The 14,889-nt window shown below is 45.3% G+C and overlaps 1 protein-coding gene across 1 annotated transcript in view; it reads left to right on the top strand.

Annotated features, from left to right (window-relative positions):
- The window catches only part of grik2 (glutamate receptor, ionotropic, kainate 2), a 121,939-nt gene that overhangs the window by 86,684 nt on the left and 20,366 nt on the right, over positions 1 to 14,889 (top strand). The window contains exons 12-13 of the mRNA XM_056602570.1: positions 3,310 to 3,428; positions 6,904 to 7,121. Coding sequence (XP_056458545.1) covers positions 3,310 to 3,428; positions 6,904 to 7,121 — 337 coding nt within the window. The remainder of the gene's footprint in view (positions 1 to 3,309; positions 3,429 to 6,903; positions 7,122 to 14,889) is intronic.

Here is a 14,889-nt window from a genome sequence, read left to right as displayed (position 1 = left end):
CAGCCCGCAATGCCACAGCAGCGGCGGTGCTTGCGAGAGTTTTATGGTTAACGCAGGTGCATTTCTTTTATCTTCTTCAATGTTACTGGCAATATGATCACAAAAGAAACTAAAAAAGCAGCAACTGTCATCTAAGTTGGTTCAGAATATGCACCTATTTTTTATGTGTTCCATAACAATCAGCCAATTATGGGTAAGTCTATATCACATCCCGCCCCCCCTACCCCCCTACCCCCTCTCTGCTCCCTTTTCTTTCCTGTTATGTATAGACAGATGCATGCCAGGGTCTAATTGCATGTGGTCACTATAGAGCACTAGAAATACAAAGGTCAACACCACAAACTAACAGTTGATACCTTGCTGTGCAAATCTAAAGTCGTATGTGTTTGTTCACATTATACTACATAATATCTATGTATGCTTGTGTGTGTGTTGCTGCGTTGGGTGATTAAGCGTGTGTGGTTCAGTGAATGAAGAAGACTGCCAGAGAATGGAGGCTGGGTTTCGAATGGAGACTGAATGCCGGGCTAATTGAAAAGTGCCAAAGTGGAAGACAACAGAGTTTCGCTCCTCTTCTGCTATATGTGGTCGTACTTAATGTGGCTGCCACAGTACAGAACAACCCCAAAAAAACGTTTGAACAAAAAGTTGCATAATTCTGTTTAGACATCTGCTGTTATCACCACTTGCCACAGTCTGATGATGGCAGTGCGTCTTGCAATCACAGTGTCTTCTAATGGCTTCGGCCCAGCTGCTTACTTGCTGTGAAGCAGGTGACGAAAGATCTGCAACAATATTCTCCGTCGTACATTCTCTGGAAGCACATGGGGGATATTCTTACTGTGTTACACTTTTAGGTTGTGAATAAACTTGATTGATTCTACTGCATCCAATTAATTTTCTTTAGGATGGCCAAGCAGCAGAGGCAGCAGTACGTGGGAATGATCATAGCAGTCCTGCAGATCGTTCCTTAGTTCATCTAATTAAGATATTGACATCCAGAACTCACTTCCTCTACTCTGAATTACAATATCTCCCTCTTCAAAGTCTGTCTCACATCAAAGTGTTCAGATAAGCACTTTACCGCCAAAGTGTCGATGGTGCTATAACGGCAGGCTCATATGAAAGGCACATTCCCAAACTCACAATGGCCCTTTAACAGAACATTTATATTCAGTTTTTGCTCGGTTTGAACGCAGTCCACCCACTTAGCTTGATTAATCCTTGAGGGCTTTTGGAAAGCCGCTGATGAAAATCCTCTGGTACACTTCGAGTGCGTCTCCGAGGTATTGATTGTCAATAAGCGTGTGAATGGGAGGAAACCACAAGCGTTTGTGGGAGATATTTGATATGCTTGGGAGGAAAATAGGGACACAAGCCGTGCTCATCCTGCTTCTAAGACGGGAAATAATCCCGATCCAATTCCACGTCTGTGGAGTCACGTTTGTGAATCTACCTTCAGTGACATTGGCCTCATTGGGATATAATCACGTGCACCCAGTGACCTCACCTCCGTTTTAAAATGAGAGATAACAGGCTGCCACTGTTCTTCCCCTGCTGGTGAGTGTTCCCTGCCTGGGGTGCGTCTGCTTATCTCCGTGCCGTAACCTTGCCCAAAGTTTTCCCTCAACGTGGCTGCAGATGACCCGAGATTCTGTAAGGGCGGCGTAATTGGATCACAGAATGACAGCGCGCCGGCGGACAGCGTTAAACTGAGTGACGGGTTAAGCCATGTTGTTCCCCTACGAGCGGAAATGTTTTCAGCTATTGCTGTTTCCTTTTTGCATCCGTTATCCCCCTTTCAACCCGCACCGGCAGACAAACATCACCACAAACGCCAGTGTTGCCAGTGCTTACTCTCCCTCTCCCGTGCCTTCGTCTCCCCCCCCTCCCCCCCCGCCTCGCATCCTTTGCCATTTCGCTTGCCCTCCGTGTTCTTGGGTAGAGGGGTAATTGGCTTTCCGGGACTGCACATGATTGTGGGAAACGTGCTCTCAGACCTCGGAACATGAAACGGCAGTCACATGCGACTCGGCAAGGTCGCGGTGCACATGTACTCAATTTAGCATTGTAAATTGACAACCCGGGCGAGTCCGGAGTAAAACAAATTAATGGAGGGATTGATTTAAGGAATCAAGAAATCCTTCAATGCAGAAAGGGATAAGAGGTTATGGGTAGGGACCTATAGAGGTCCTTGAGCTACGTTCAATAAAATCCATTTGAGCACTAGCAAGGGGCTTGGGGGCTGGGGTTGCAACAAATTTCAAGCACCAAGCCACTTATAATTTTAATGTCCATTGGTCATTGTCAAGGTGCAGTTTTGACACTATCATGCTGTCAATACCGCAATTCATCTTCATGCGGCAGAATAGGCTACATTTGTCAACACATCGATGCTGGTATCGCACCTTAGAGGACGACGGCCTCATCGCCTCTCCACCTGGTCGTGTGATATGCTAATCAGTAATGTCTCGTGCTATAAATTCGTTCTCGCAAATATGCACTTGACGCTACGAATTTGCAAGTGAATTTGTCAAACCCTTGAATCGACTTCAAGTAAAGATTGGGCTTGCGACTCCCACTTGGCCGGGCACCAACCAAATCAGGTCAGGATGCTTAATTGTAGACCAATCAACCTTTACTAATGCAGTGTCACTTACATTTAACATGAATAAATGAGAAATGGCTTTGCTTAAGAAGTGTTTGGAAGGCGAGAGGGAGAACAGGCGTGGGCTTGATGGGAACTGAGTGCTTCGCCTGCTGAATATTAATGCTCCTCCTAGATTATAAGGATTATTAGTTCTTTTCTCAACTGACAATGGAGTTATTTTCAGACCCCGATGATTAAATTATGGAAGGGAATTGCCTTTGATATGAGCACGCCCACATGATGAGTGTCTATAACCGTACAGTACAAAGTGACACCGTGGTTCTGTTCTCGCTAAATTTATGGATGGATTGCAAAAAAGTTGAGCAACAACAATAGAGGAGGAGACTGACTGTCGTATCAAATGGTTGAATTGTATATATTATAATTTCATTAAACTAAAGGATTTCTAAATAATCCAACTAACACCTCATGACACCTACAAAGACCTTTGGGAAACCGGCATTGTTCTGATGCTTATGTAGCTCATCTCTAGTATGCCTTACTGTAGATTCAAATGTGGACAAGTGGACTAACCTTTCTGTTTTCTTCCCTGTCTACCCAGGTGGGACACCTACCTCCCGTCTCTTATACTGTCTTCCATACGTGTTGTGATGCCACTACAGTAAACGTCTGTGTGTGTTCTCTGTCAACTGTCACAGGTTTAGTCCCTACGAGTGGTATAATCCCCACCCTTGCAACCCCGACTCGGATGTAGTGGAAAACAATTTCACCCTGCTAAATAGTTTCTGGTTCGGAGTTGGAGCTCTCATGCAGCAAGGTAGACGCCTCTGCCTGTCCCCCCCTTTTTTTATAGCACATGTCCCACTCTTTGCTGGGGGTGAACCTTGCTCTTCCACAGGCCCATGACAATGCATGGGGGCCTCTGTGCATGTAGCTAGATGCTTCCTTGAAGAGGGTCCGGCAGACAAAAAAAGAGATGTCTAGAGCGGACCCCACGTGCCTTGGGGATTTGAGGGAACATGCACTTCAGTGAATGAGGACTAGTGGTTTGATGAATGAGGAACAGTGGTTTAGACTAGGAACTCCTGCATGCGGCCAATTCCTTCCTTCCTCCCTTCCTTCTGTCTTTCCGTCCTTCCTTCCTTCCTTCCTTCCTTCCTTCAACCTTCCCTTTATTTTCTTCCTTTTGCTTTTCCTTCCTTGAGTCCTGTCAATCCTACCCTCCTTGCAATTTCACTCCTTCGGCTTCTCCTCCTTGCACTCCTCCTCTTTCCTTCCTTCCTCCCTCCTTCCGTCCTACCTCTTCTATCCATCCCCTTGATCCCTGAACTCCCAACCTATATCCACAGATCCTGACCAGGTAAGTCTATGTGCACCAGAATAAACCACTAAGGGCTAAATATTTGTTGACAAGAACGATGTCAGACCGTTCAAATGCTAATTCAACATTGCGCTAGCTGCTAGCCGGCCTCTGCTGAGATCAGTTTGCTAACAGGCCGATGCCATATCTTCTCAAAGGGTTGGTGTGGTCAGGCAAGGATGTATAAAGGCAAGGGCCCAAATCAAGACACCATGCTAGATTGAATTCTCCTCTTTTGCTACTCATGGGATTCATTGTTTTTCCCGGAATCTTTTTAAATATCAGTACCCTATTTACATTTTATTTGAGGGGTTAGGATAGTTTAAACGTTAGGCTGTGGAGAGCTTGGTGTCCATGGACTGTGCCTGCCACGCATCCAGTCTGAGAAACGGGCTAAACATACAAATATTCCCCCTAGCAAATCATGTTGTTGAAAGTGCATATAGGGGATTATGATCCAATAACGCAAGCTTTGGGTGGCTGATTGCATGCTCTTAGATAATTACCCCTGCATCCTATATTATGATACCATATTTTGAGTAATTTTTATTTTAATGTTATTTTAATGTTTTAAACATGTAATCTATAAAATTTGAACTTTTACTTATCCATACTTATAATTTTTTATAATTTAGACTTTCTGAAATGTGCATGTGATACATACCCCTACCAGTGGCTAGTGAGGATGGGTGTTTCAACAGCATTAGACCGGATTCAGAGTCGTTAAGCCTATCTTGAAATAACCGGTTCTAGTGGATGGGTAGGACTGCAACCCTTGAGAAGATGTGGCGGAGTGCGACCAGGCTGATGTCTGGGTTAGGATCGAGGGGCACACAGTGCACAGGTTAGCGTCTCCAGCTTCGTCCGAGCTGGTCTACAGTGCAGAGAGGCTCCCCTTGCCACCAGCGGCCTGCCCCGCCCCCAGAAAACTGTGGGATGTGCTGTTTTGGTCATGACGTTACCTTGGGTACATGACAGTCAGCCCCAACCAGCTTCTGTTTCGGGGAACCAACTGGTCTCTGTGGGTCAGTTGGCTCTCCCACCCATCCTTTATGTCGGGGGTTTCTGAGGTGTCACCAGGGGTAAGCTGGTATAAGCTGGTGAGGAGGTCCACTCTCAGGCGAGCCCTCCGGTTGGTGGACGGTCACTACTGTCTGATGCAGAATACACCTGTATCCTGATGAATGCACTTTTCTGTTGTCCGTGATTGATGTGTGGACAGAATGGGTAGCTGGTTGCCATTCTAGGATAATGAGGGGCAATTATCAGTTACTGGTTATCGGAGGTCTATAGGAGGAAGTTACTTCTTATCCTATTGTCAACACCTATATCCTCTTCCCGACTTCAATAGTGCTACCTCCCTCTCTGTTGCTTACTCCCTTTCTCTTCTCCTACCACCTCCCGTCTCTCTCCTCACCCTTCCTCACCCTCCGAGACAGCTCAATCAGAGGTTAGACAAAAAAGCTAAAAGATTCTAGCCCAGTGAGAGTGCATATTGAGTCTCAAACAAAGAGAGAAGATCTCAGAGTTCTTAACCCCCCCTCCCTATCATTCTGACACATTTATCGGCTTTTGCCTCTGAGTGGAAATGTGCAAAATCCCAGCTTTCAATTGCTTAAGCTGCTTGACTGGGAGTAGTCCTGACATGACCCAAACGCCTCGCTTTTTACCCTTACGGCCAAATCATTCAGCCATTAGACAGTGCATGGTGCAGGTAGAGGGACAGCCATCCTGCACAGTGTAATGGACAGATCGCTGGACAATTATTCCATCCAATCAGTCGCACGTTTTAACACGTTCTATGAGGATGTGAGCAAAACAATGATTTGTATCCTTTGATTTTATTCACGAGATGCAGCCAGAAAAAGCTACCCACTCTTTCCAAGCGTGTATCTGTGTATGTGTGCGATTGTGTGAGCAAATGTTCATGATTGTATTTGCACATATCCACTTACACTTAAAGGAAAACTTTGAGATTTGTCATCAGGTTTGGTCCAAGGGACTAATGCAGGCAAGTATTGAGCCAGTTGGCTGCAGCAGTGATCCCTTAAACAGGCTGCAATGCAATCCTTTGGGGCAAAAGCGCCCGTCAATGTACGTCTTTTAATAGTGCTTGCTTTTCTAGAATATTTTTTCTTTGCCTTTTGTAATTGTGTCCGACCAAGTCTTGCTCAAGGAAAATTCTCACTCTGAAATCTCGTTGTTGCAGTAAATGTCCCTATTGTCATTCAAATCTCTTAAACTACGCTTTCTGTGTTCCAACACAAGAAACTTTCTTCTCTCTAGCTCTAACTCGCTTTTCCACTGTTTCTTCTTCCTGCAATAACGAAACTCTTGCGTGACTTCTCCTTGAGCGAGACTTGGTTGGAAATAATAACAAACAGACCAGATCAAGCAAAAGGTAAATGTAGGGATCCTAGAATATAATGTTAGAATATAATGTGTGTTTGTCAGTGGCAAATACAAGTGCTTTAATAGTAAGGACACTGTCGGCCGCTATTCCCGGAATGGATTCATTTGCAGTCCGTTTTTCAGGGAGCACAGCTGCATTGTTCTCACTCGACACTTGACCAATTAAACGCTCGTCTGTTAGGACCAAAATGTTCGGAAAACAGTGTTGAAAAATCCCAACGTTTCCCTTTCAGTAATGCAAGTGTATTTGTGCAAGAGTGAGAGAGAGAGCAAGAGTTTGAATGTAAAACGCACCATGTGTGTACATGTGTGTGTGTGCCTAAACGTGTGTGTGTGTGTGTGTGTGACCCAGGCAACGGATGCAGAGACCTGGTGGAGCGCCCCGGGTCTCTCGTGTTCCTCCTTCGTCAACATGGCAACGTCGGAAGCGTGCAGCTCACCCACACCAGCCATCCCCCCCCCCCATCCCTCCCTCTCCCACCTCCCCCCCCTCCCCATCCTCTCTGCTCCTCTCATGCAGGCTCAGAGCTCATGCCGAAAGCCCTGTCCACCAGAATAGTAGGAGGCATCTGGTGGTTCTTCACCCTCATCATCATCTCCTCCTACACGGCCAACCTGGCGGCCTTCCTCACCGTGGAGCGCATGGAGTCACCTATCGACTCAGCCGACGACCTCGCCAAGCAGACCAAGATAGAGTACGGTCTGGTGGAGGACGGTTCCACCATGTCCTTCTTCAAGGTGCGTCTCGCCGCTTCCACTCCAAACCAGGTTTCTTTCTGGTGTTACTTTTCGTTTGTCGATACGGGAAAATCAAGTTTGCTCTCACAGTTTCGGGTACGGCTGCGAATGAAAAAGTAAGACACCTCTTGAATAGTCCACGGAGAGGATTCCAACATCACATAACACCTCTCGCTTTGAGAGCTGATGGAGGGTACTTCTTTGTGAAAGGAGAATTGATACAAAGTCCTAAACTCCTTATTACTAGTTGCTGCATTACTAGTAATTGTGTTACTGGTAACTAGTAATACTGTAAAGTAGGTTAAATCAATTGGAATATTATTATTGGAAGTGTCTCACGCTAGTAGATTCTGTGCTTAAAGGAAAAAAATAAATGTTGCCCATCTATCTGTCTGTATAAGTCAGTTATCTGTACAGGCTGTCTGTTTAAGATGGCCAGACAGATGAACAAACCTCTCATTCAACACATTTAACGATGCATATTTTAATTATTCAAAATGGAATCACTTTAATGTTATTCTGTTCTCTTACTCATACAAATGTGTTCATAAACTTGACCATATTAATATATGATCCATGATAATATGATACATGAAATAGCTACTATATTATTACTTCTAATTTGAGTTCCTTTTAACCATCTAAAGTACCATAGTTAAGTGTGCCTCCAAATTTAGAATAAAGAATCACAACCATTAGATGAAGCATGACACGAAACAACTTCATTGAAAAAATCAATTTAAGATGCACTCATCGCGCATTATTATTTTATTGTTTTTGGAATCTGTTGCTGGGCGGATCATCCTATATAGATGAGGCCTTGACCTTGTCATGTGAACGTCTGCAGGCATGATGCAGTACCGTGAGAGAACACACACACACACACACACACTGAAGCCTTGCACGCTCCAGACGTCCAGCGTAATGTCTTCATTGTATCATCAAACAGCAGGCCCACTGTCTATCAGGGATCATTTATTAAACCAGTTGTGTCGATGCTTTCTATTATTCATGCGCTAGCCGTTGGAATGCAGTCATGAAGACTGGTGTGTAGAATGGATGGTGAACGTGGCAAAATGTTCACTAGCCGCTATAGTAGACCCGGCAGCCTGGAAGTGTCGTACCCGTTCACATTCCGCTCGCGACTGCAGTACGTTTCACAAACACACGCATACAAACTACATGTGTGTAACACGCACGTGTCACGCACGTACACAGGCACACACACATATGCGTTTCAACCAAAGGTGTGTATGTTTATTTGTATTAAAGTTGTAGGTGTGTAAGGTGTTTCTGTTTGTGTCTTTGAACAGGTTTGAATGTGTGACTTCTTGATTTGTTGTGTGGGTGTATAGTCTGCTTATTTTACGTGTGGGTGTGTGTGAATGTGTGTAATATATATATGTTTGTTTGTTGTGGTTGAGCCATTTGGGGGCTCTTTGAAACACATAATTGCATGTTGTTTCCGACACAATGTCCTTGCACATGCTTGCACTCATGTCCACAAACAAACCCACCGCAGTGGGAATTCAAGCAATTCCTTGCAGCAGCAATTGTTGTTTTTATATTCCTTTGCCAGCAACCCCTTTGGTATGCTTCTTCAGCAACAACCCTCAAATTAAGTTTATCTGAACATCAGATCATCTGATGTCCTTGCTGTTTACAGATATTGTTCATAGTAAATTCATGACGAGCACTTTCTGAAAGAAAGAAATTATTTTCTGTTAACATTTGAATGCATAGAGGTTTTCATTATATGCAACCTTTTTGTATTTTAGATTGATAAAGATGGTCAGGGAAAGCATGCGTGTTTCTCTTGACAAAAGCATATTTTGATAATAATGGTCAACATTACGGTATAACATAGGGGGCCCTATCTTGCACCCAGCGCAATTGACGTCACAGACGCATGTATCATTGATAGTTTGCACCCAGCGCAAAGCTGATTTCCCAACCCGCGGCACTAAACTTGCACCCTGAGAGGCGTGTCATCGAAAAGCAGAGGCGTTTTCCTGCGCAAATGATACATTGTGCTATCTTACAGATCAATAAAGCAGTTGCGCAACCGACCGAAAAATACCTGGTCTAAGTGCAATTGGTTGGTATTATGACGTAGCCTACCATGGTAGGTCGGAACTGCAACATAAGCTTGCACACCAGTAGGCTATGCACAGCACAAACATGCAAGCGATTAGCCTGTTTTAAATCTTATGATTATGATGTGGATTGTGGAAAAAGGAAAAAGGGGGCTGCATATATGAACAGTGTAGTAGGTTATGGCATGTGTTAAAATAATAATAATAACAATAATAAACTTAAGCAAAGTAGGCTATATCCCAGACTTCCAAAACAAAATCTCGCTTTAGGGTATATTATAACATGGCTAAATTATTAGGGAAAGAACAGCTGATACAGTGGTAAAAACTTTTAAAACAATGCATCTGCATTGTTTGCTATACACCGTATAGCAAACACTATTCCATGTGTGAATTAGGCCATATTATTTTGCAATAAACTGAGCCATTTGAAGTTTTAAATTCATGTGGTCATGCATCTGTCTCATCGGAGTCTGCAAACGCAATGTCAAAATATAAACTTGTCAAGTTCAAATGCGCTCATGGCTCTTAAAGGAGATGGGAGATGGCACTCTCATTGGTTTACGCTCGAAACACACTTACGGGTATACAGAAGAAGAATTTATCCGCCGTTATATTAGCAACAGCCCCTGAGATCCGCCCACTAAGCTATATGCGTTTTGCGCCTCTCACTTGCGTTTCCAACCGTTAAAATAGGGCCCAGGAGGTGCTTAGCATAGAAAAACATGCTCCCTACATATTCTAGTCATGTAAAAGCAATGAATCTTCATTTTATAAGCTAAACGCTGAAGATGGTGGCAAACAATTCTCAATGCATTCTCACGGATCTGCAATTTGAAATAACACCATCATAAAGTGATTAGAAACATCCTATAAAGCATGTTTCATTAACAGACTAATACTCTATGACTCATTTATTCTGTATTTTTGAATGTATTTAGTCAAAGCCAAAATATCGTGCAAAATGAAGCACACGTATGGCTGTTCCTGTGAGTCACTGCCTGCGATAGAGACTCGATTCAGCCTTTACTGCGTCATTTTTTCGTATTCTGTGCAGCAGCGTTTCATGGACTGGGCTCATTACCGTGTGGCGATACCTAATCAACCCGGACCAATGCAAAGGGCAACTGTCCTCCGCTGAATAGAAAGCGTTGCGTCGACGTGTCTTCCCCTGATGTCCCGGCCTGATACTGTTGGCATGATGGATGAGTGTGTTGCTCATGGTCACTATTAGTCGCCATCGATTCGCCACTACCCTTGGATGTGCGTTTGTATTTCAGTGACTTTTTAAGAGCAGTTGTAACAGAGCAGAAGGGGTGGGTGTGAGGGGGGGGGGGGGGGGAAGGAAAAACTGCCACTTAGGTAATTATTGGCTTAGATTTGTTCTGTTAAAAGTGTGTTCAGCGGTGGTGGTAGCTTATTATGTAAATGTCAGCATGAGACACCCTCTGAATCATTGAAACGCATCTCTCCCTCTCTCTCTCTCTCTCTCTCTCTCTCTCGCTCTCGCTCTCTCTCGCTCTCTCTCGCTCTCTCTCGCTCTCTCTGTGTCTCTCTGTGTCTCGCTCTGTATCAGTGTCTGTCTTTCTCCCCCCCCTCACTTATTCTGTCTCACTCTCCCTCCCCGTTGGTTTCTGTGATGTTGACAATCCCCGCGGACTAACTTTACAATAACACTGAATAATTCAATAAGCACACACACTGGCTCTCTCTTATTACCTAATAAAATCACGTCTTATTAAGGACTCCGGCAATGCTTGTTTTTCAATGTGTGTTTGTGTGTGTGCTTTGTGTGTGGTATGTGTGTATACTCTGTGTGCCTCCGTCAATGTGTGAGTAGCCCTGCACACGTGTGTGTGTGTGTGTGTGTGCAAGTGTCAATGTGTGCCTCTTCACAAGTGTCTAGATGTGTGTGTCTGTGTATGTATAGTGTGTGCGCCTCTGTCAACGTGCGCGCTTCCCTGTGTGTGTCTGTGTGTTTTGTGCGTCATCCCGTGTACGCGTGTGATCCTGCAGATTCGCTCTTGTCTCTGTGGTGCCCAGCGGGAATCTCCCCGGGTTACGGGTGCTGACAGGTTTTCTTTGCGTGGGGCTGGAGCTAGCTGGACTGCAACTCGTTTCCAGAATAATAATAATGAGTGGAAGTGAGAAGAGGGGAGGGATGGCAGAGAGAGGGTAGAGAGGAGAGGGAGGGGAGAGAGGAGAGGGAGGGGAGAGAGAGGGTAGAGAGGAGAGGGAGGGGAGAGAGGAGAGGGAGGGGAGAGAGAGGGTAGAGAGGAGAGGGAGGGGAGAGAGGAGAGGGAGGGGAGAGAGAGGGTAGAGAGGAGAGGGAGGGGAGAGAGGAGAGGGAGGGGAGAGAGAGGGTAGAGAGGAGAGGGAGGGGAGAGAGGAGAGGGATGGCAGAGAGAGGGTAGAGAGGAGAGGGAGGGGAGAGAGGAGAGGGAGGGGAGAGAGAGGGTAGAGAGGAGAGGGAGGGGAGAGAGGAGAGGGAGGGGAGAGAGAGGGTAGAGAGGAGAGGGAGGGGAGGGAGTGATGGAGGGGAATGGAGGGAAGGGAGAGAGAGGGGAGAGAGGGGAGTAACGAGGGAAAGAGGAGAGGGAGGGGAGAGTCGGGGGAAAAGAGGAGAGGGAGGGGAGGGTGGGTAGAGAGGGGAGTGAAGGGGGAGAGAGGAAAGGGAGGGAGCATAGAGGAGGGGAGGGAGGTAAGAGAGGAGAGGAAGGGGAGAGAAGAGAGCAGGGAGTGATGGCGGAGAGAGGGGAGGGAAGGCAGGTACGGGGAGAGAGGAGAGGGAAGGGAGAGACGGGGAGAGAGGAGAGGGAGGGGAGAGGAAGGGAGGGAAGGGAGAGAGGGGAGAGGGCAGTGATGGGGGAGAGAGGGGGTGAGGGAGAGGAGCAAGAGAGCGGAAAGAGGGGGAGGGGAGAAAAGGGAGAGAGGGGAGAGGTAGGAGGTAGGAAAAGGAGGGGAGAGCCAAGGCCGCTTATTGGGATGATGAGCTTCAGTCTAGGAGGAGTCAGGGGCTAAAAGGCGCAGAGTGAACCAGAGGAGCCCCGAAGAATTACAATTTGAGGTTTTCTTTGTTTCCCCTTCATCTCTTCCCGTTTCAATAAAATTGGCTCAAGATCCAGTCGTATTCTACGACACGTAATTCAACGTCTTCACACACAAACCGGGGTGAATGCGGGAGCGAGATTAACGCATAAATACAACCGTGCATGGAATGCAAACGCAAGAACACCTCCGGAGAGTATCTCTCTAGAGAGACTGTATGGCACAGAACAGGTGAATCATCGAGGCACTAATCCGAGTCGCATTGTTTTAAGATTTACTTTATACGGAACTCTTTGCTCCGACACAGATTGGAGATCGAACAGAAGCCTGCCTATCCACTCCCATCCCGGGCTGCGTTATGCGATGAGGAAGAATGACACGGTGTAGTAAATTAAGAGAATGACGTACATGAGACGCGCCTCTCACTCCTGTGGTGCCAGGTGTTTGTTTGTGCTTCACAGTGTCCCCTAATACACATAATCCAATGTTCCATAGCCTCGGTTGATAGAAGAAACATTGAGTGGTCGGGCGTGTGGAACCGCCCGCATGAGCACACGCGCGTTTTCGACTTGATTCTCTTGCTCTCACACCTTCTTGTGGTGGTTTGAATCCGTGCTAAATATATGGGTGTGGGACGGTATTGTGTGCCCTAGTATATGATAATTCTGCTCTCTTCGATTCGGAGGGAGATGCATCCGGACCCTCTTTTGCAGAGGAATAGCTAGAATGAATGAGGCCAAGGCCTTTTAGCCTCACGCTGGAACCAGTTTGAATCCCAGAGATCCCAATAGATCCCAGGATTCTGAAGGTTTTTCAACCTGTACTAGCAGATAAGGCAATTCTAAAGTACATTTTTGTTCTATGGGTTATTATGTCATAGTGGTTAGTATGTCTGACTCCAAGTCCAAAATCTCTGGGATTTGAACCCAAATGTCCAAAGTCTGTGGAACTACTTAGACTGAGATACCTCTAACCTCTCCTTCTTGAGCTCTATAAAATAAACCTTGCTTCAGATAGAGGCATGTCCTGAACGCTGTGATGGCAGGTTTATCTTTGTGGGAAAAAAATACGAAATCTTTGGTAGCATTCCCAGCTTCGTGGTGGATAATCACAGCCGTCGGTGCAATTAGAGGACAGTTTGGGTGACAGCGTTTAGCTGCTGTGCAGATGCCTTGGCAGTCCTTTTGTTTTTGCCAACAGGGCTTCCGCAGCTCCAGTAAAGCCCTTCGCCGACAGTATACTTTACAGTAGGCTTGACGGCATGATGTTCCTTTTCCTGCTTTTATTTTTGTGAAAAATGACACTGAAAAGTTGTGGCGCCGGCTTTCAACTTTGAATACGAGATCTTAAATAAATGAGGTTTCCTTGCGTTAAGTGTCGCTATTAAATATGTGACTGAACAACGTAAATAAATAAATAGGTTGTCTTACTTTATTTTTTTTTATAGCGGCCCATGTTAAGTGTCAACACTGTTTTGTCAAAATAAATCCCTACAGAATTCCCTGTGCAAGCGCATGTTTTAAACAAAGAGTAAGTAGTTGTTTGTGTTGACAGAACAGATTTTTTTCCGTGCACCACCTCGATTCCTTTGATTACAGCTCTTTGAAAAATATGCAAAACACTCGGGCGAGCGAGGCATCTTGACAACTGCTACAACAGAGATTGTATTCGTGGGGAGGTGGCTGTGTGTGTGTGTGTGTGTGTGTGTGTGTGTGTGTGTGTGTGTGTGTGTGTGTGTGTGTGTGTGTGTGTGTGTGTGTGTGTGTGTGTGTGTGTGTGTGTGTGTGTGTGTGTGTGTGTGTGTGTGTGTGTGTGTGAGACGGTGGGTTTGCATACATAAGGGGGTACATGTATATGCGTCTGTATTTATGCATGTGTGTGTGTGCGTGTGTCTGTGTGTGTATACGTACTAGAAACATTTACACACATTCTGTAAGCAGGGACATGAAGTATAAACCCTCCAGTCCCCGACATACACAAATATCCCCGTAACATGCACACACTCACAGACGCACACACACACAGACACACACAAATACATATACACACAAACACACGTACACAGTATACTGGCATGAGATACACAAATAGCTGCACACACTTAATACGTACAGCGTTTTATGAAAGCTCTTAGTTTGTGCATTGGTGCAAAGGCCTTCCATATGTTCCATACAATCTTTATACAGTCTATGTAACAACTACACAGATGCTAAAATTTCATGTACCGGTATATAAGCTCTTTGTATCCCATGTGGTGCTTATTTTCAAGCAATTAAGACAATGACCCTTTTGGCCCTTCCTCATGTTAGCTAAAGTACATCAACAACATTGATTGAACCACACCTTTGATTGAATTGCGCTGGAGACACCGTTGTTAGCTAAAAACCATCCATGTTAGCTAAAATACAACAACCCCATTGAAACCCTTGACTTGATTGCTATGGAGAGACCGTCCATGTGAGCTAAATACAACGACGATACAGAAGCCCTTGATTTAATCGCTGTGGAGAGACCGTCCGTGTTAGCTAAACTATAACATCCACATTGAAACCCTTGATTTAATCGCTGTGGAGAGACTGTCCATATTAGCTGAAATACAACAACCCATTATATAATTAATGATT

Source organism: Gadus chalcogrammus, chromosome 11 (assembly GCF_026213295.1).
Source record: "Gadus chalcogrammus isolate NIFS_2021 chromosome 11, NIFS_Gcha_1.0, whole genome shotgun sequence".
Taxonomy (NCBI): Eukaryota; Metazoa; Chordata; class Actinopteri; order Gadiformes; family Gadidae; genus Gadus; species Gadus chalcogrammus.
Note: the sequence above shows the minus strand (reverse complement) of the source record. Positions and strands in the feature narration are given on the sequence as shown.